General features: G+C 45.0%; 1 protein-coding gene across 2 annotated transcripts in view; it reads left to right on the forward strand.

Annotated features, from left to right (window-relative positions):
• The first annotated feature begins 63 nt into the window (after nt 1-63).
• The window catches only part of dnai3 (dynein axonemal intermediate chain 3), a 35164-nt gene continuing 14925 nt past the window's right edge, over nt 64-20302 (forward strand). Inside the window, exons 1-13 of one of the 2 annotated variants that reach the window (XM_014123368.3) lie at nt 64-189; nt 728-809; nt 956-1000; nt 3294-3478; nt 6278-6382; nt 6624-6773; nt 6931-7130; nt 7398-7514; nt 8561-8751; nt 9725-9849; nt 10826-10915; nt 11566-11658; nt 13457-13576. In XM_014123368.3, coding sequence (XP_013978843.1) covers nt 761-809; nt 956-1000; nt 3294-3478; nt 6278-6382; nt 6624-6773; nt 6931-7130; nt 7398-7514; nt 8561-8751; nt 9725-9849; nt 10826-10915; nt 11566-11658; nt 13457-13576 — 1470 coding nt within the window. In that variant the 5' untranslated portion in view covers nt 64-189; nt 728-760. Of the gene's footprint in view, nt 190-727; nt 810-955; nt 1001-3293; nt 3479-6277; nt 6383-6623; nt 6774-6930; nt 7131-7397; nt 7515-8560; nt 8752-9724; nt 9850-10825; nt 10916-11565; nt 11659-13453; nt 13577-20302 lie in introns of both variants that reach the window. The other variant, XM_014123366.3, reaches the window with a different exon arrangement.

Below are 20302 nucleotides of genomic sequence, written 5' to 3' on the forward strand. Positions count from 1 at the left end.
AATAGGCGTGGCCAAGTGGGAGGCTTCATTTCAAGTGGCCGCGACTGGCTGTTCAACCTGTCCATCAGCTAATTTGACTCCAGTAACTACTAGCAACCAAACTGATGCAGGAAACTTGTTCTTGGAGCTGAACAGCGAAAGTTGGGGATTTATTTTGGTTGCTGAGAATGAGGGAAACCCGAAATTAATGTACGGTAAACATAAGGGAGGCCTTTGTGTATATTTTAACATGTATATTAACATCTAGCTAGCTACATAGCTAACAAGATTAACAGCAACATTTAGCAGTTAGACGAATACAGGGCAGGCAATCTCGAATAATGTTATAGCTAATGTTAGCCAGCTAGAATTAGCTGTAGCTGACGTTAGCTAACTAGCCAGCCAGAGACCCAACCAGCTAGCTAATTCCACCAACTCGTTCACACACTTTATAATTCCTATCCTATCATCAATGTTTTTTTCTAAACACAGTTTAGTTTCGCCTTGTGTCACCACTGTCTCTAAAAATAGAAGAGTAGCGAGTATTTGCCACCGGATGTCGCCACAGCACATGATATGGCTATCCGGCTCTGTAAACTGGGCTAAAAATCACAGTGAACAAACCTCACTCCATTTCCATATATGTTTATTTTTAGATTAGACACATCTAATTTATAGACAAAAGAGAGTAGGTGTAGACGGCTGTTTGATACAGACCAGTAACTCTCAATATCATAATGCTCCACAGCAAATATCTTTGTGATTACGCTTAACTACAGAGATGTCCACAAAGAGACCCAAGAGCACAACCACTACCAGTAAGGGGAAAGGTATGTATGATCCCTTCAGTACATCTGACTTTTTTGTATCATACTTCACCTGTCATGTTTATTTTCCTAATTTTAATGATACTAATGCAAATGTAAAATAAAAGTACATCAAGTATGACCATTTCTGCTGTTTTGAATCAATGTAGACAAAAAGGCTGATGAGTCGTCTGCAGGAAGTGTTGCAGGGTCTGGTAAGATTTCTTTCATGCATTATATAACTATTTAATCAAAAATGTTCCTGAATATTCCTGGCTCTTTTGCTGTATATCAAACTTATGATACTGCAATGGCTATAACTTAGATATAGAACATTAAGTGTAAACTACCCCAGCATGAGTTCAGTGAATTCCCTGGGTTTTTGGCTGCTCCAGAAATGTAGACCGCTGACACTTCTCCTCTGCTGATTCCCATGAAATTCCATAAACCATTAGCAACCTGAACTCTGCTTTCTGAATAGGCCGGCGATGGGTCCCTAACAAGGTTGGGGAGTAACTGATTACCGGTACATGTCATCGGTTACATGTAATCTGGGTTTAAAAACAAACTGTAACTGTAATCAGTTATGTTACCAGCAAAAATATTACATTACATTAAAATACATTATGACTGTTTTCTCAATGACATTTAACTCAACATTGAAAAATGCCGCAAGTTTAAGTTTGTTCCAACTGAGCAAGTCTGACCACAAGTCAGAAACCACTATGTTGACACCAAAAGTATTTGATGGACCCATTTCGTTTTCTAACGCCTCTTAATGGGTAAGTAATCTAAACGTAACTTTAAGTAATAAGATTCTGTTACTGAGTAAAATTTTGGACTGGTAACTAGTAACTGTAATGGATTACATTAGAAATGAACCTACCCAATCCTGGTCCTTAACACAAAGGGTCGTGTGAAAACTATTTGCCTTAATTACTGCAGCCTCTGCCATAGTAGAATATGACTATAGCCTTACAACTTAGTCCTAAGGCACTAATTCCCCTCTTGTGAACAATCAGGTCTGTCTGATAAACACCTGCATGATCTACATCTGGCCTCTCATCACATTACCATCGTAGCAGAAAGAAACACAGTACACTAATGTGTTCCTGTTCCACAACAAACAAGACAGAAAACAACATCTTTCGGCAAACTACCCTCCTGATTGAATGACAAGCCTGTATTTGATTGCTTCCATCTGTGTTAGAGGGGCTGGTTCCCTACGTTGCATGTTCACTCAGACAGGGACAGAAGATGCCAGAGGAAGCCTAAGGCCTGAGCCTATTTGACTCTTAAACGGTGATGTAATGAGCATGATATATTAATCAGCACTGTTTCTTTGTGGGCGGAAACCTGTATACCCTATGCATGCTTTTCATGTGAGCATGGGTGTACTGTTGCAAACCCTGTGGACATACACATAACCGTTAGTATATTTCTCTATTTCCATCTCAAGTATATATATTTCCATCTCAATTTTAAGTCTTAACAAATGCCGGCCAGACCAGCAGAAGGAAAGGGGTATCTTTTTACTTTAGATTAGGTCATCGGCTATCATGTAAAGGGAACATGATAGCATTATGCACTTGGGAGGGTCATCTCAGTTGATGCAGTATGATTCAGCCCTATTGAATGTAATGTGTTGGAGAATAGTTGGAGCTATATGCTTGGTCTGTCATTTAAAGAGATGTCTTAGACAAACTCCAATACATGTACTGGATTTAAAATGTGTGGTGTTGGTGGTAACAATATGATTCACAAACACTTTATATGGATTTTACCTTCAAAGAGGGATGGCACCTGTTTTTCATATGTTACATTTAACCTCTCATCATCACTCAAGCATAACATATTTTCCATAAGTACCACATGGCATGTTTAACACATCACCCACTGTAAATGAATGGTGTGAGTTTCCACTACAATAATTTGGCATGGGCGCTGGTGGTCTGAAAACAAAGGGAAGACACACCTAGTTGGGAAGTGGTTACTTAAGTTGTACTTCAGCATTCTCTGGGTCTCCTCAGCCTCAACCCTGTGGAAAGGCTTTGATGCAGGCCACAGGTGAGATGAGAGCTATAATTATGCAAAGCCCTGTTTACTATAGCATGCAATGCACTGTAAGCCTGTGTTTATGTCCAAGATAAGTTTATTTTAGTAAGTATACAAGAGAAGCTTCCTAGCCTGTTTACTAAAAGGCTTCAAAGTGAATACTGTCATGCTCTGGTGTATGGCGTTACTGGAATCATGTTGTTGTTCTGATTGTTTGTAGGCTGGTGATGATGTTTGTATTATCATACTTTTTTACAATCAGATAAAACTCAATTAAGAACAGTGCTGTACATTTTTGTAGTATATCTTTTCTTGTTATTGCAACTGGGAATTGGAGGTACTCTCTAGGGGCGGCCACAGCACAGCAAAATGTATTGCAACAGAAAACAGAAGTTTGTGTTCTTATTGGACAAATTCCCTTAACAGTCTGACCCTTGTCCCCCTCACATCAAGGTCATCCTAATGACATCTTCCCCTTGACGTTGACCTCGGCTACCCAGGAGCTGTTTGGGTGTCGCTGTGACGAAGACGTCACGGGGGACAACCCCTACAAGATCCTGAGGAAAGAGGACATCGTGCAGGACATGAGGATGAGGGCAGCTGTGTCTGATTTCAGCCCCGTGAAGCAGCTGGTGCTGGTAGGCTGATCTCTATGTCGTTGTTATTGTTGTCATACAGAGGAAGCATACAGGCAATCCCGTGTGGCTCAGTTGGTAGAGCGTGGCGCTTGCAACGCCAGGGTTGTGGGTTTGATTCCGACGGGGGACCAGTATGAAAATAGTATGAAAATATATTAACTAATATATGTTACCACCAACACCACAAATTTTAAGTCGCTCTGGATAAGAGTGTCTGCTAAATTACTAAAATGTCATATCCTCCCAACCAATATGATGGTTGATTCACAGGCCTCATGTTTAGGTTGAGGGGTCTGGGGGAAAAACACTGCCTCAGTTCCTAGCCTGGTCCCATATCTGTTTATGCTGTCTTTAACCATAACAAAACGGTCGTACCGCCTCTGTTTTGGTAAAAAGCTGATGGATGGGCCTGGAGAAATGTAACCACTTCTAGATTAATAGATGCAAGGACTGACCCTCCATAATATCAAAATTATTATTTTAACCATGCTATTACATTTACAATGTTTACAAACATTGGGGAAAAACAAGCTTATATTTTGGGTTCTCATGGAGTGTGACAGTTGAACTAAGCTCATAAGGCATTTCTAAGTTATATTCTTCAAGAATCAATGGATTGGCATTTTTCCTATTTTGTTGCCTTAGAACCTGGAATATTTTTTTGGGGTGGGAGGTTGTATCATTTGATTTACACAACATGCCTACCACTTTGAAGATGCAAAATATATTTTTTTTGTTAAACAAAAAAGGAATAAGACAAAAAACGGAACTTGAGCATGCATAACTATTCACCCCCCAAAGTCAATACTTTGTAGAGCCACCTTTTGCAGCAATTACAGCTGCAAGTCTCTTGGGGTATGTCTCTATAAGCTTGACACATCTAGTCACTGGGATTTTTGCCCATTCTTCAAGACAAAACTGCTTCAGCTCCTTCAAGATGGATGGGTTCCGCTGGTGTACAGCAATCTTTAAGTCATACCACAGATTCTCAATTGGATTGAGGTCTGGGCTTTGACTAGACCATTCCAAGACATTTAAATGTTTCCCCTTAAACCACTCAAGTGTTGCTTGAGCAGTATGCTTAGGGTCATTGTCCTGCTGGAAGGTGAACCTCTGTCCCAGTCTCAAATCTCTGGAAGACTGAAACAGGTTTCCCCTCAAGAATTCCCTGTAATTAGCTCCATTCATCATTCCTTCAATTCTGACCAGTTTCCCAGTCCCTGCCGATGAAATACATCCCCACAGCATGATGCTGCCACCACCATGCTTCACTGTGGGGATGGTGTTCTCGGGTGATGAGAAATGTTGGGTTTGTGCCAGACATAGCATTTTCCATGATGGCAAAAAAGGTACATTTTAGTCTCATCTGACCAGAGCACCTTCTTCCATATGTTTGGGGAGTCTCCCACATGCCTTTTGGCGAACACCAAACGTGCTTGCTTATTTTTTTCTTTAAGCAATGGCTTTTTTTCTGGACACTCTTCTGTAAAGCCCAGCTCTGTGGAGTGTTCGGCTAAAAGTGGTTCTATGGACAGATACTCGAATCTCCGCTGTGGAGCTTTGCAGCTCCTTCAGGGTTATCTTTGGTCTCTTTGTTGCCTCTCTGATTAATGCCCTCTTTGCCTGGTCCATGAGGTTTGGTGGGCGGCCCTCTTTTATCAGGTTTGTTGTGGTGCCATATTCTTTCCATTTTTTTGTAATGGATTTAATGGTGCTCTGTGGGATGTTCAAAGTTTCTGATAATTTTTTATATCCAAACCCTGATTTGTACTTCTCCATAACTTTGTCCCTGACCTGTTTGGAGAGCTCCTTGATCTTCACGGTGCCACTTGCTTGGTGGTGCCCCTTGCTTAGTGGTGTTGCAGACTCTGGGGCCTTTCTGAACAGGTGTATATATACTGAGATCATGTGACAGATCATGTGACACTTAGATTGCACACAGGTGGACTTTATTTAACTAATTATATGACTTCTGAAGGTAATTGGTTGCACTAGATCTTATTTAGCGGCTTTATAGCAAAGGGGGTGAATACATATACACGCACCACTTTTCTGTAGTATTGTTTTAGAATTTTTTGAAACAAGTAATTTTTTTAATTTCACTTCAGCAATTTGGACTATTTTGTGTATGTCCGTTACATGAAATTCAATTAAAAATCCATTTAAATTACAGGTTGTAATGCAACAAAATAGGAATAACGCCAAGGGCGTTTATTATATATATATAATTTATAAGTCCAAAAAGTGATGTAGCAACTACAGATTGCCCCTTTAAGTCTATCAAAAGTGTGCAAGTTTGAGCATATTTTTTTTCCTCGCAAGCATCCTTTCTGAGTTGAAGTAATCATCTAGTTTTTCAAAAGAATCTGTAATCTGATTACAATATTTTAGCTGGTAACGTAAGGGATTACAGTTACCGTTTTTTTGCAAAGCCTTTACATGTAACGGATTACATGTAATCCGTTACTCCCCAACCCTGATCATCAAATATCACTCCTCTGTGTGGGGTAGTGCTGTTTCCATGGTGACGTGTGGGTGGTTGTTTGTCCTCTCTAAGACCTTGGCACAACAATTCAAGTTCTCACTGACCAAGACCCCCCCAGCCCTTATAAATGATCTATTGGTTCATGTTTCACTCACAATGGCACTCATTTTAAAGGTTAAAAGTAAAAAATCTGGTTTTGAAAATATATCACTGTTTTAGTCAAATTGTACTTACATGTTATGCCAACCTGCTAGTCTCTGTGTGTGCAGTGCACTGTGCTCTCAATGCCCTCTCTCTCCTATGTGATACAACAGGACTACCCTGAAGATGAGCTCCTCCTGGGCTACGACAGAGACTTCATCTACGGATCCAGCTTCTACCTGGTTCTAACAGCAGATGCCAAGGAGAGGCACCTAAAGGTGAGTCCATTTACCACCAGTATTCTGCTCTTCAGAAGAAGAAAATGTTTTTTAAAAACAGTACTCTGTGACATACTAGGGGAAAAACGCCCTTACATCTGTATATATGATAAAGGGATTGTAAAATAAGTAAAGAAAGTAATGATTCAAATTCAAAACATCTAAAGAAGAATATCATTCATGTCTTCAATATAATCCCTATTACTCATTACAGTGTTCTCTGTATGTCTGGCCCATGTAGCCTGTAGTGGCTTTGGGAGTTGAGGTAGCTTTGGAGCGGGAGCCGTCGGAGGTGTTTGCAGCACAGAAAACCTTTGAACCCCAGCCCTGGATCTCTCTGGGCAGCGAACAGGAGATAGAGGAAGAGTCTGTCACTGACTCCAGACCCAGGGTAAAACACCGGAATTTAGGGCCCTAAAAATATAATTCAAATATCAAAACAGAAAATAGAATTGTTACTAAATGATTGTTCTGAATGAATTAGATAATGATCTAATAGCTAAGTTCTTTCTCTCTCATTCATTCTTCTTTCTCCTCCTCCGTCTCAGTTGAAGTATAGGATCTCCAGGGTGCGGAGGGAGTTTGGGGCACCGATCTTCTTCTCTGACCGTAATGCCATGGAGACCAAGGATGGCTTCCTTGAATGTACCCCCTACCAGGACAAGAACTTCAGCCTCAAGCAGATGGAGAGACACACTGGAGTGCAGACTATCCCCAACCTCAAGAGCTCCAGCACCCAAACACAATGGTAGGTCATGTTGTAACTAGAGCCAGGTAGAACAGGGGAAGAAAATAGACCATGGTACAGTCCTGTAGCTACTAGTCCACATTGGCAGTATCTAACAATGTCAGATGTGTTGTAATGATTCATCACTTTTTTTTTAATGAATCATTACAATGAATCATCAAATGCTTTATCGTTTTAGAATGACTATACCCTGTACTGAAATATGATCTGAATTGAACATTGAAGCAAAAGTGTGCCTACTTTATCCATTATTGTTCTGTTCCATAGGACATATCCAAGGAGTATGTGTATGCAGTACGAACCCAGAGAGTTCAGCGAGGAGGAGAAAGAAAACTGCCTCCAATCTGAGAATCTGAAGAATTTCGTCAACTCGGTGGCCTCCAGGTAAGGGATCATTTAAATTATGGATACGATCGAGTCTCTGGGACTCAAGGGGAGCGTTTTAATGCATGGAATGACTGAAAGCCAACCAGAGTTATACATTATAGTGCAGCCTTGAGGAATCCACTCTCATACATTATGAAAGCCAAGGCCTGATCAAGATATGCACAAAGTAACTTATGGAGACTTAACTTTTCTTCTGGCAGTTCTCCATGGTTTATGCTGATGTATGTTTTCTGCTCATTATCTAAGCTCTGTTTTTTAAAGTCAAAATAAAAAAAAAACATTTTATTGACTAGTACTCGATAAAGTCCTATCCTATCAGTATACCATCAATCTATTACATGACCTACTGTGTTCTACATTCCATCCTGTTCTGTACATCAGACTAGTCTGGTTACCAATCTTTTTAGCTAACTTTCCACTCCTTGCCATTCCTGAATATTTGGCAAATGACAGGAGTGACAAGGAGTGGAATGTAATAGCTGAGCAGAGACAGGATCCAGGCTAACATTAAAAAAAAAATTCTGAGAAGGAGAGATGAGAGTATTACTTAAAACATTTTTTTAAATATAGTTTATCTTTCGTTAGTCAGCGCCTGACGGCCGAGATATACTATAGATGGGTTAGCTGACAATGTCACAAAAATCGTTTTATACTATACAGCAGTAACTCGCCTAGCCACGCTATGGCCGCCAGCATGTGGGTGCTAACAAGCTAGCAAGCATGCTAGGTAGTGCTACGTATCAACAGCCATTGTCAGCCAATCCAGTAGGGGTTGGAAGCTATGGTGAGCTTCGATTGGTTACTTGCGCCATGATATTGCTGTAGATTTGCATAAAGTTCAGCTTTGCCCAAATTTAGGCCCGCCTTGTTCAGCTCCCTCGCCCATGCTCGCATCTCCCAACGGTCCCCCCCGCCCACTCTGCTTCTCACAACTTTCCTTCCATTGAAAATGAATGGGAAGCTGCTGTTTCACCGTGCGATGCCGTCTCGAGTGTATACGCCCTGTAAAGATGTGTGTGTTCTTTATTAAATGAACTTCCCAGGTTTGAGATAGCCATCCAGCAGAATGAAATCATGGATGTGTTCTTTGACGACTGGAAGGCCCTGAGTGAGGAGGACAGTGGCTATGGACGGAAGGCTGACCCACACCTGAAGGAGTACCAGTCCTTCACTGACCTGCACTTCAGCAAGGAGAAGACCATTAGCAACATCAACTGGCACCCCACCATCAACGGTGAGGGACAGGAACATCATAGAAATAGAGTTACTAGAAGGGGCGTTCCCGTTCAAGTCAATAGGCTTTAATGGGTTGGCCGGTGGAAGTACAGCAGGAAGCGTCCTCATTAACCAGGAGGTAGTAATCATATTTATATGAAGAACATGGACACGGGGTTGAGACAAGGGGAACAGTACAGGTGCCTACTGTATTGAAGGGTCTGCAGTGTGAGTGTGGTTATGAATGATTGTTACTGTGGCCCGAAAAAAGATGCAATCATTTACATTTAGCAGACAGACAGTGATATACAGGGGTGACTGTCTGTCAAAATGAAAGAACAGTAATGTTCTGCCACTGAACAGAACATACAGAATACTTATCATCATCAGTTACTGTATGGGTGTTACAATCAAATCAAAATGTATTGGTCGTTTAAACAGATTTGCAGATGTTATCGCAGGTGCAGTGAAATGCTTGTGTTTCTACTAGCTCCAACAGTGCAGTAATATCTAGCAATACAATAACAATACACGCATAATCCAAAAAAATGAAAAAATGTATTATATAGGAGGAGCCATGACTACAATACAGTATATACTTATAAAGTGGTTGAAACATTATGTAAACATTATTAAAGTGACCAGGGTTCAATGACTCTTGTCACAGGAGTCTGTGGCATCTTCATTGGGGAGGATGGGCTCATGGTAATGGCTGGAGCAGAATGGTATCAAATACATGTGTATGGTTTTGACAGTGGTTATATGTGGTTGTGGTAGTTTCTGTATGGTTCTGTAACGTTATGACAGTGTTTATCAGAATCACCTTTAAGTACATTTACATGTGCCCGGAATTTGAGCTGGCGAAATAGTGCTAAACAGAATAAACAGACAGAAGGTACAGACAGAATGTATAGACAACATCCACATACAGATGGGTATACAGACACAATCCGTATTACACATAGTAAGAAAGAATATGTGGTTGTGTTTAGGTGTGATAGCGGTGGCTGTGACAGAGAGGCTGTCCTTCGAGGACAGGATCAATGGCTCCACTAAGCTGCTCCTAAACCCCTCCCTCATTCTCTTCTGGAGCTTCTCTGATCCCATCAACCCACAGGTATGGTATGGCAAAGTCTTCTCTTTCATTTCATCCTCTTCTACCTCCCTCTCTCTCTGGATAAATCCTCACTGACAGCTTACAAGCAATATCTCTTTCTCACCCTTGACTCACGTCAGATCTGTTTGAGATGAGCTCTCTTAAAAAGAGAATGGCTTTAGAAGTTGCTTTGAACTGTCATTCAAAGCCTTTGTTTGGTTAAGTTGAAGTAAGAGCCTCGTAATTAATTACAATTGAGTCGAACAGTTGAATTTACCCAAGGATAATAGAGCCATTATAAAGTACTGTATATGAGGTGGTTTAGGGATTTAAAAAAATACTGCAATACATTTTCAGCAGATAAAATAAACACATTTGATAGGAATAGACCAGATTCAGCTCTGGACTTGTTAGGAATAGACCAAATTCAGCTTTGCACTTGTTAGGAATAGACCAAATTCAGCTTTGCACTTGTTAGGAATAGACCAAATTCAGCTTTGCACTTGTTAGGAATAGACCAAATTCAGTGCTGCACTTGTTAGGAATAGACCAAATTCAGTGCTGCACTTGTTAGGACTAGACCAAATTCAGTGCTGCACTTGTTAGGAATAGACCAAATTCAGCTTTGCACTTGTTAGGAATAGACCAAATTCAGCTTTGCACTTGTTAGGAATAGACCAAATTCAGTGCTGCACTTGTTAGGAATAGACCAAATTCAGTGCTGCACTTGAACATAATGCAGCCTAACTCATTGTTTTGCATTACAATGCTGTTTCTCTGTTTTTTTTGTTTTGTTTTATGTTCAGTGAAATGGAATCATTTGCAAATGGGATTAGCCAAGGCCATGGATTTAAAATCTGAGTGTATTGAATAACTAGAATAAATAAATACATTCGATGGCAAGGGACCCTAGTACTTGGAAGTCTCTCTCTCCTTTGAAATGTAATGCCTCAGCCCACTGTAATGCTGTGGGTTTCTCTTTTTCTGTTGTTTGCAGTTGCTGTTGGAGTGCCCAGACGACGTCTTCTCCTTTGAGTTCTGCCCTTCCGACCCCAATATTATTGTTGGTGGCTGCATGAACGGCCAGGTTCTGACTCCGTCTCTCTCTCTTTCTCTCTCGCTCTCTCCATCTTTTTACTGCTAAGTTAACATCTTTCTACAGCCCTCTTTGATGCTGCTGACCAAATGTTTCTCTCTTGATGTTAATACTCATCAACTACGTTCTCTCTCACTCAGGTTCTTTGTGCTGTTGTCATCTCAGGTTGTGTTATGGAATATGGGATATATCCACCCACGTATTTCCCTCTCTCTCTCCCTTTCCTTTCCCTCTCCCTCATCCTCTCTCCCTCCTTCTATCCCTCCCTAACTAACTGTCAGCACTGTGGACTTTTTCTTATGAGGCTGTATTATATAACCATCTCAGGAGTAGATTTCCCATGTCCTCCTCCGTCCCAGGCCTCACTGGCCTCACTGGCTTCATTTCAAGGGAATATGATAAAACAGATAAATAGCTGTTTATAGAAGGTGTAGCTTTCTTTTCGTTCTCTCCTTGTTATCTTTATCCTCTTTGGCCATTATCCTCCATTGTTTTCTCCATGGTTTTCTTTCATGAAATTTGTCATATTAAACTGAAGCATTAATAATACGTTAAAAGGAGAGGGTTTTATGAGAGGAGGTGAAGGTGTAGTTGTTGATCCACCCTGAGTAATGCACTTCTTTGTGTTGTTGTCATCTCAGGTTGTGTTATGGGATATATCCACCTACGTAGAACAATTACAGGGCACACGCACCAGTGGTGGAAAGAACATTGCAGCAAACACCAACGCTTTAGTAAGTACTAATCAACGTTCTGTCCTGATCACACTGACTCAATCCCAATGGCATGCTTCTGCAGATGAGGTCATTGCAAATCTATGAGGGGTCCCAATTCTGGTTCATAATATTATCTTCAATCTAGATCCCCAGTTCTAGGCTAAGTTTTAGAGTTAAAGCCCTGTGACGCAGTGAGATGATGACACATTGGCTTGCCGGGTTTCTCTTCATCCTCAGCCTTTAATTAAAGGGGAATGCAGCGGTCCTGATGGTCCTTTTCAAGACAACCCTGGCGATCACAGCAAGCCAGACCTAACCCATATACTTAGGCAGCTTAGCCCCACAAACCTCAACTCTGTCCAGGTCAGACCTAACCAAAGCCTGTTACAAGGGCAACATTACTACAACATTATAGACCATCTCTGACCTAACCTAACCATATACCATGACAAAACCAGCCTTAACTAGTAAGCAGAAAACCTGGAACCACAAAAGCTTTTGCCTGCCACATCCATCCCATTTCCAATGGGGTGGGACGATTCCAGTATTGCGATACTCATTAGTATCGTGGCAAGGAAACAAAACATGAAGCGGATTTAACTTCTTTAAGAAACAAACATGGAAACAAATATCATTGTGTTGTCATCCAGAGTCACATGTATTTATTTTCCAACCTATAGCACACAATATTTTACAGCAGGTTTTTAAAGAACTAAAGAGTTTGGTCAACTTCATGTTTTCATGTTTGCAGTGGAAAAATATTGCGATACTGTTATCGTCACAGCCCTAATATCCAACCTTCATTAGTCTCTATCTCAGTTTATTCTTTGTTTATTACCTGGTACAATATGATAGCAGCTGCATCCATCTTCCTTCCCTCCATTCACTGTGTCCCTGTTCACTCCAGAGTCAACATCCAGTGTCCAGAGTCAACAACACCAACACACACCACACTCCAGTTGTTACCTAACCCCTCTATGCCCCTGATAGGTCTTTCATGGCCAATAACACACATACACACACACACACAGCTGACATAACACACATCTGATTACAGCGATGTGTTTTCAGAACAAACAATGGCAGTTCTATCAGCTAAAGATGTCCTTTACTAGCACCTGTTACTGCCTTGTAAACCCCCCGTATGGTTTTAAGGGAACGTGTGTATGTCCTAACCTGCCATATTCAAACCTTTTGTAGATCAAAATTAAACACAGAGACAGGCTGTGTCCCAAATGGCACCCTATCCCCTAAATAGTGCCCTACTTTTGACCAGAGCCCTATTGTCCCCGGTCAAAAGTAGTACACTACAGTATATAGGGAATAGGGTGCCATAACCCAGTAGACATGCACAAACAGTAACATATACAGCACTCTCCAAGCATGCAGCTGTACTGCTAAGTCTACATCTCTTTCCGATCAGCCAGTGATCTCAGTCTTAATGAGAAACAGAGCCAACGACAGCGGTGGCCAAAGTGCAAAGGGAAATCACATGCACTGCTCTAGGTCCTAAACCATTTAGAGCAAAAAACAAAAATCCTTCTGTATATAATATAAACCACATTCTGGTCCTAATTTACACTGTTAGCAAAGCAACTAACTGTATATTATTTGAATTATGTCTTTAGTAGAATAGAAAGGACAATTCTGGGACAATAAAGTATTTCACTCTGTATCCTCCATAGTGCTATTATGGTATGGAACCTGTTGATTGACCTGACAGTGCTTATGCCACCCTGTTGTTTTCTGTTTGCTGTATTGTGTGACTAACACCCTGCTGTTTGCTGTAATCCCTGTGTGTTTGTCACCCCAGCAGGGCTTTGAAGACAAGCAGGAGAATGAGACCCCTGTGGTGCGTTACTGTGCTGTCTCAGGCATAGAGAATGGCCACAAAGCACCCATTACAGACATCCAGTGGCTGCCGGGAACCTTTGAGGTACGGAGTTACTGTAGGGGGATGAGGGGAGGAACTGTAGGGGGATGAGGGGAGGAACTGTAGGGGGGTGAGGGAAGTTACTATAGGGGGATAAGGGGAGTTACTGTAGGTGGATGAGGGGAGTTACTGTACGGGATGAGGGGAGTTACTGTAGGTGGATGTGGGCGGGATGAGGGGAGTTACTGTAAGGGGATGAGTGCGGAGTGAGGGGAGATACTGTAGGGGGATGAGGGTGGAGTGAGGGGAGTTACTGTAGGGGGATGAGGGGAGTTACAGCAGGGGGATGAGGGGAGTTACTGTAGGTGGATGAGGGGAGTTACTGTACGGGGATGAGGGGAGTTACTGTAGGGGAATGAGGGGAGTTACTGTAGGGGGATGAGGGGAGTTACTGTGGGGGGATGAGGGGAGTTACTGTGGGGGAATGAGGGGAGTAACTGTAGGGGGATGAGGGGAGTAACTGTAGGGGGATGAGGGGAGTTACTGTAGGGGAATGAGGGGAGTTACTGTGGGGAGGTGAGGGGAGTAACTGCAGGGGAATGAGGGGAGTAACTGTAGGGGGATGAGGGGAGTTACTGTAGGGGAATGAGGGGAGTTACTGTGGGGAGGTGAGGGGAGTAACTGTAGGGAAATGAGGGGAGGAACTGTAGGGGGATGAGGGGAGTTACTGTGGGGGGATGAGGGGAGTAACTGTAGGGGGATGAGGGGAGTTACTGCAGGGGAATGAGGGGAGTAACTGTAGGGGGATGAGGAGAGTTACTGTAGGGGAATGAGGGGAGTTACTGTGGGGAGGTGAGGGGAGTAACTGTAGGGAAATGAGGGGAGGAACTGTAGGGGGATGAGGGGAGTTACTGTGGGGGGATGAGGGCAGGGTGAGTTACTGTAGGGCAGTGGTTCCCAAACTTTTTATAGTCCCATACCCCTTCAAACATTCAACCTCCAGCTGCGTACCCTCTCTAGCACCAGGATCAGCACACTCTCAAATGTTGTTTTTTGCCATCACTGTAAGCCTGCCACACACACACTATACGATACATTTATTAAACATAAGAATGAGTGTGAGTTTTTGTCACAACCCAGCTCGTGGGAAGTGACAAAGAGCTCTTATAGGACCAGGGCACAAATAATAATTTAATAATAATCAATACTTTTGCTCTTTATTTAACCATCTTACATATAAAACCTTATTTGTTCATCGAAAATTGTGAATAACTCACCACAGGTTAATGAGAAGGGTGTGCTTGAAAGGATGTACATAACTCTGCAATGTTGGGTTGTATTGGAGAGAGTCTCAGTCTTAAATCATTTTCCACATACAGTCTGTGCCTTTATTTAGGTTTCATGCTAGTGAGGGCCGAGAGTTCACTCTCACATAGGTATGTGGTTGCAAAGGTAATCCGTGTCTTCGCAGCGCAATTTGCTAAGGCAGGATACTCTGAGCACAGCCCTATCCAGAATTCTGGCAGTGGCTTCTGATTAAATTCAATTTTCACGGAACCGCTTGTTGCAATTTCGATGAGGCTCTCTTGTTCAGATATCGGTAAGTGGACTGGAGGCAGGGCATGAAAGGGTTATTGTCACGACTTCCGCTGAAGTCGGTCCCTCTCCTTGTTCGGGCGGTGTTCGGCGGTCGACGTCACCGACATTCTAGCCATCGCTGATCCATTTTTCATTTCCCATTGGTTTTGTCTTGTCTTCCTTCACACCTGGTTCCAATCCCATCAATTACGTGTTGTGTATTTAACCCTCTGTTTCCCCTCATGTCCTTGTCGGTGATTGTTTGATTGTATGTTATGTGCAGTTATGTTCTGGTGTGTGACGGGTTTTGTACCCACTTTTATTATTTTTGTGTTTCGGAGTTTGGTGAGCACTTATTAAACGACTCTATCCAATAGCATAGACAATGAGACAGACCTGCCCAGCAGCTCCAACTTTGTTTACATAAAACAACATGTCACACATTTGTTTACTTGAGAAATACTGTACCAAACACCTTAGTTAGATGTAAAATTGCGCAACTAAAACAAGAAATCTGTAACACATTTTTAAGTTTTGCCGAGGATGTTTTAGTTTAGTTTAGTTTTAGTTTAGTGTGTGTGTGTGTATGTGTGTTATTGGCCATGAAAGACCTTTAGGCAATTTTACATCTAACGAAGGTGTTTGCTGCAGTATTTCTCAAGTAAAGAAATGTGTAACTTGTTGTCTTTTGTAAACAAAGTCGGAGCTGCTGGGCAGGTCTGTCTCATTGTCTATGCTATTGGATAGTGAGAAGTCACCGCAGCTGTTCACGTTAGTGGGCAAATGGACATCGTCAAATCAAAACCCAACCTTAATGTTCCTGTTGTGATGCACAGATGTTCCAAACTCCATTTTAGACTGACATTATTACCAGAATTATCCTGTTTACACTTTGCAGTCAACTTCGACTGTTTAAAGGCCTGTTACCCAGAAATGACTTGGTATTGACATAATCACGTCTGCATTGGGTTTATAATTTAATAAATACAGATTACACCAAGAAGTCACAGTCCAGTTATCTTAGTTTCACTCTGAAGATTTGGCCGGGGTACCCGAGAAGGTACCCCGGCCATTGAGGTGGAGTAGCGCGTCCAGGAGCATGCAGTTATGCTTCACCATCTTGGCGCCGCCATGGAACGCGTTGTCCAGACAATGGACCGCTGGGAGAGACAGGGAGTTCTTCCAGCGCCTCCACCAGCACAACTGGGGTCTCTCCTGAGCGCCCCTTTCCCGCCTGAACCCAGTGGGATCCGTCTCTCCTTGCCCCAGGAGTACGACGGGAGGGCTGTGAACTGCCAGGGGTTCTTATTGCAATTAGACCAATTTGACGAGTTTACCCGCCGTTTCCGGGTAGTCTTCGACCACCCGCCCAAGGATAGAGCGGCGGGTGAGCGCCTCTACCATCTGAGGCAGGAGACGAGGAGGGCCCAGGAGTTCGCCCTGGAGTTTAGGACCCTGTCTGCCGGCGCGGGATGGAACGACAGGGCCCTGATCGACCATTACCGCTGCAGTCTGCGCGAGGACGTCCGTCGGGAGCTGGCCTGCAGAGACACCACCCTTACGTTTGACCAGCTGGTGGACCTGTCCATCCGGCTGGACAACCTGCTGGCTACTCGCGGACGTTCAGATCGGGGTCTGGTGGTTCCATCCTCCCACACTCCCTCTCCGATACCCATGGAGCTGGGAGAGGCGGTGCGCAGGGAGACCGGAGGGGGTTCCCGCTCGTGCACCATCTGTGGCCGCAGAGGTCACACTGCCGGTCGGTGCCGGGTTGGTTCCTCTGGGAATCGAGGCAGCAGGCAGCACCATTCTCACCCAGAGCCCTTTGTTGCACATATGTTTGTGTCTGTCACGTTCCCTGCGTTTTCCCTATATTCCCAGCATAAGGCGCTCGTCGATTCAGGCTCGGCTGGGAATGTTATTGATAGAGCTTTAGGCTATAGTTTAGGGATCCCCATCATTCCCGTGGATGTGCCCTTCCCCGTTCATGCCTTAGATAGTCGGCCATTAGGGTCAGGGTTGATTAGGGAGGTCACCGCGCCTTTGGGCATGGTGACGCAGGGGGGTCATACAGAGAGAATTAGTCTCTTCCTTATTGACTCTCCTGCGTTTCCCATGGTGCTGGGCCTACCCTGGTTAGCTTGTCATAACCCTTCTGTTTCTTGGCCACAGAGGGCTCTCACGGGGTGGTCGCGAGAGTGCTCAGGTAGGTGTTTAGGGGTTTCCATTGGTGCTACTACAGTGGAGAGTCCAGACCAGGTCTCCACTGTGCGCATTCCCCCTGAATATGCCGATTTGGCTCTCGCCTTCTCCAAAAAGAAGGCAACTCAATTACCACCTCATCGACGGGGCGATTGTGTGATAGATCTCCAGGTAGACGCTGCACTTCCCAGGGGTGACGTGTATCCCCTCTCACAGGCGGAGACGGAGGCTATGGAAACATATATCTCCGAATCCTTGCGTCAGGGGTACATTCGGTCCTCCACTTCACCCGCCTCCTCGAGTTTCTTTTTTGTGAAGAAGAAGGCGGGCGGTCTGCGCCCGTGCATTGACTATCAGGGTCTGAATCAGATCACGGTGAGGTATAGTTACCCGCTACCGCTCATAGCCACAGCGATAGAGTCAATGCACGGGGCGCGCTTCTTCACCAAATTAGATGTCAGGAGCGCTTACAACCTGGTGCGTATCCGAGAGGGAGACGAGTGGAAGACGGCTTTCAGTACCACCTCTGGGCACTATGAGTAGCTCGTCATGCCGTACGGGTTGATGAATGCACCATCACTCTTCCAAGCCTTTGTAGATGAGATTTTCAGGGACCTGCACGGGCAGGGTGTAGTGGTGTATATTGTTGACATTTTGATATACTCCGCTACACACGCTGAGCATGTGTCCCTGGTGTGCAGAGTGCTTGGTCGCCTGTTGGAGCATGACCTGTACGTCAAGGCTGAGAAATGCCTGTTCTTCCAACAGTCCGTCTCCTTCCTAGGGTATCGCATTTCCATTGGAGGGGTGGAGATGGAGAGTGACCGCATTGCAGCCGTGCGTAATTGGCCGACTCCCACCACGGAAAAGGAGGTGCAGCGGTTCTTAGGGTTTGCAAACTACTACCGGAGGTTTATCCGGGGTTTTGGTCAGGTAGCGGCTCCCATTACCTCACTGCTGAAGGGGGCCCGGTGCGCTTGCAGTGGTCAGCTGAGGCGGACAGGGCTTTTAATCACCTGAGGGCTCTGTTTACCTCGGCTCCCGTGTTGGCCAATCCGGATCCCTCTTTGGTGTTCATAGTGGAGGTGGACGTGTCCGAGGCTGGGATAGGAGCTGTGCTCTCTCAGCGCTCGAGTACGCCACCGAAGCTCCGCCCCTGTGCCTTCTTCTCGAAGAAGCTCAGCCTGGCGGAGCAAAACTATGATGTGGGGGACCGGGAGCTGTTGGCTGTCGTCAAGGCCTTGAAGGCGTGGAGACATTGGCTTGAGGGGGCTAGACACCCTTTTCTCATCTGGACTGACCACCGCAATCTGGCGTACATCCGGGTGGCGAGGAGACTGAACCCTCACCAGGCAAGGTGGGCTGTGTTTTTCACCCGTTTTGTGTTCACCCTTTCTTACAGACCAGGCTCCCAGAACGTTAAGGCAGACGCATTGTCCCGGCTGTATGACACAGAGGAGCGGCCCATGGATCCTACTCCTATACTCCCCGCCTCTTGCCTGGTGGCGCCGGTAGTGTGGGTGCTGGACGCGGATATTGAGCAGGCGTTACGTGCAGAGGCGTTACGTGCTCCCCTCCTGTGTCCAGCTGGGCGTCTGTACGTTCCGTCTGCTGTCCGCGACCGGCTGATCTATTGGGCCCACACGTCACCCTCCTCTGGTCATCCTGGGATTGGTCGGACGGTGCGCTGTCTTAGTGGGAAGTACTTGTGGCCCACTTTGGCTAAGGATGTGAGGGTTTATGTTTCCTCCTGCTCGGTGTGCGCCCAGTGTAAGGCTCCTAGGCACCTGCCCAGAGGTAAGTTTCAACCCTTACCCGTTCCACAACGGCCGTGGTTGCCACCTGTCGGTAGATTTCCTGACCGATCTTCCTCCTTCACAGGGTAACACCACGATCCTGGTCATTGTGGATCGTTTTTCTAAGTCCTGTCAACTCCTCCCTTTGCCCGGTCTCCCTACGGCCCTACAGACTGCGGAGGCCCTGTTTACACACGTCTTCCGGCACTACGGGGTGCCTGAGGATATAGTGTCTGATCGGGGTCCCCAGTTCACGTCGAGGGTCTGGAGGGCATTCATGGAACGTCTGGGGGTCTCGGTCAGCCTTACCTCAGGTTTTCACCCCGAGAGTAACGGGCAGGTGGAGAGAGTTAACCAGGATGTGGGTAGGTTTCTGAGGTCTTATTGTCAGGACCGGCCGGGGGAGTGGGCAGCATTTGTGCCCTGGGCAGAGATGGCCCAGAACTCGCTCCGCCACTCCTCCACTAATCTCTCTCCCTTCCAGTGTGTATTGGGGTACCAGCCTGTTCTGGCTCCTTGGCATCAGTCAGACCGAGGCTCCTGCGGTTGACGACTGGTTCCGGCGCACGGAGGAAACATGGGACGCCGCCCATGTCCACCTTCAGCGCGCCGTGCTGCGCCAGACAGTTGGCGCAGACTGTCATCGCAGTGAGGCCCCGGTGTTCGCACCGGAGGACCGGGTCTGGCTCTCGACCCGAAACCTGCCCCTTCGCCTGCTCTGTCGGAAGCTGGGTCTGCGGTTTGTGGGGCCATTTAAAGTCCTGAGGAGAGTGAACGAGGTTTGTTACAGGTTACAGCTTCCCCCCGATTACCGCATTAACCCCTCGTTCCATGTGTCTCTCCTCAGGCCGGTGGTGGCTGGCCCGCTGCAGGAGTCTGAGGTGCGGGATGTTCCTCCGCCCCCTCTGGACATCGAGGGGGCCCCGGCGTACTCCGTTCGTTCCATACTGGATTCGAGACGTCGGGCAGAGAGTCCCTGTAATCCTAGATTCAGATCATTCAGGCGAGAAAAAACATCGTCATGATGCAAGCGGTCAGACAAGTGAAAATTTAAGTTCGTATCAATTAAAAAACATTTGTCAATACTTTGCCCTTTGATAACCAGCGCACTTCTGTATGTTGTAAAAGCGTTACATGGTCGCTGCCCATATCATTGCATAGTGCAGAAAATACACGAAAGTTCAGGGGCCTTGCATTAACAAAGTTAACCATT

This window comes from Salmo salar, chromosome 10, assembly GCF_965601325.2.
Source record: "Salmo salar chromosome 10, fSalSal1, whole genome shotgun sequence".
In the NCBI taxonomy this organism is placed as follows: Eukaryota; Metazoa; Chordata; class Actinopteri; order Salmoniformes; family Salmonidae; genus Salmo; species Salmo salar.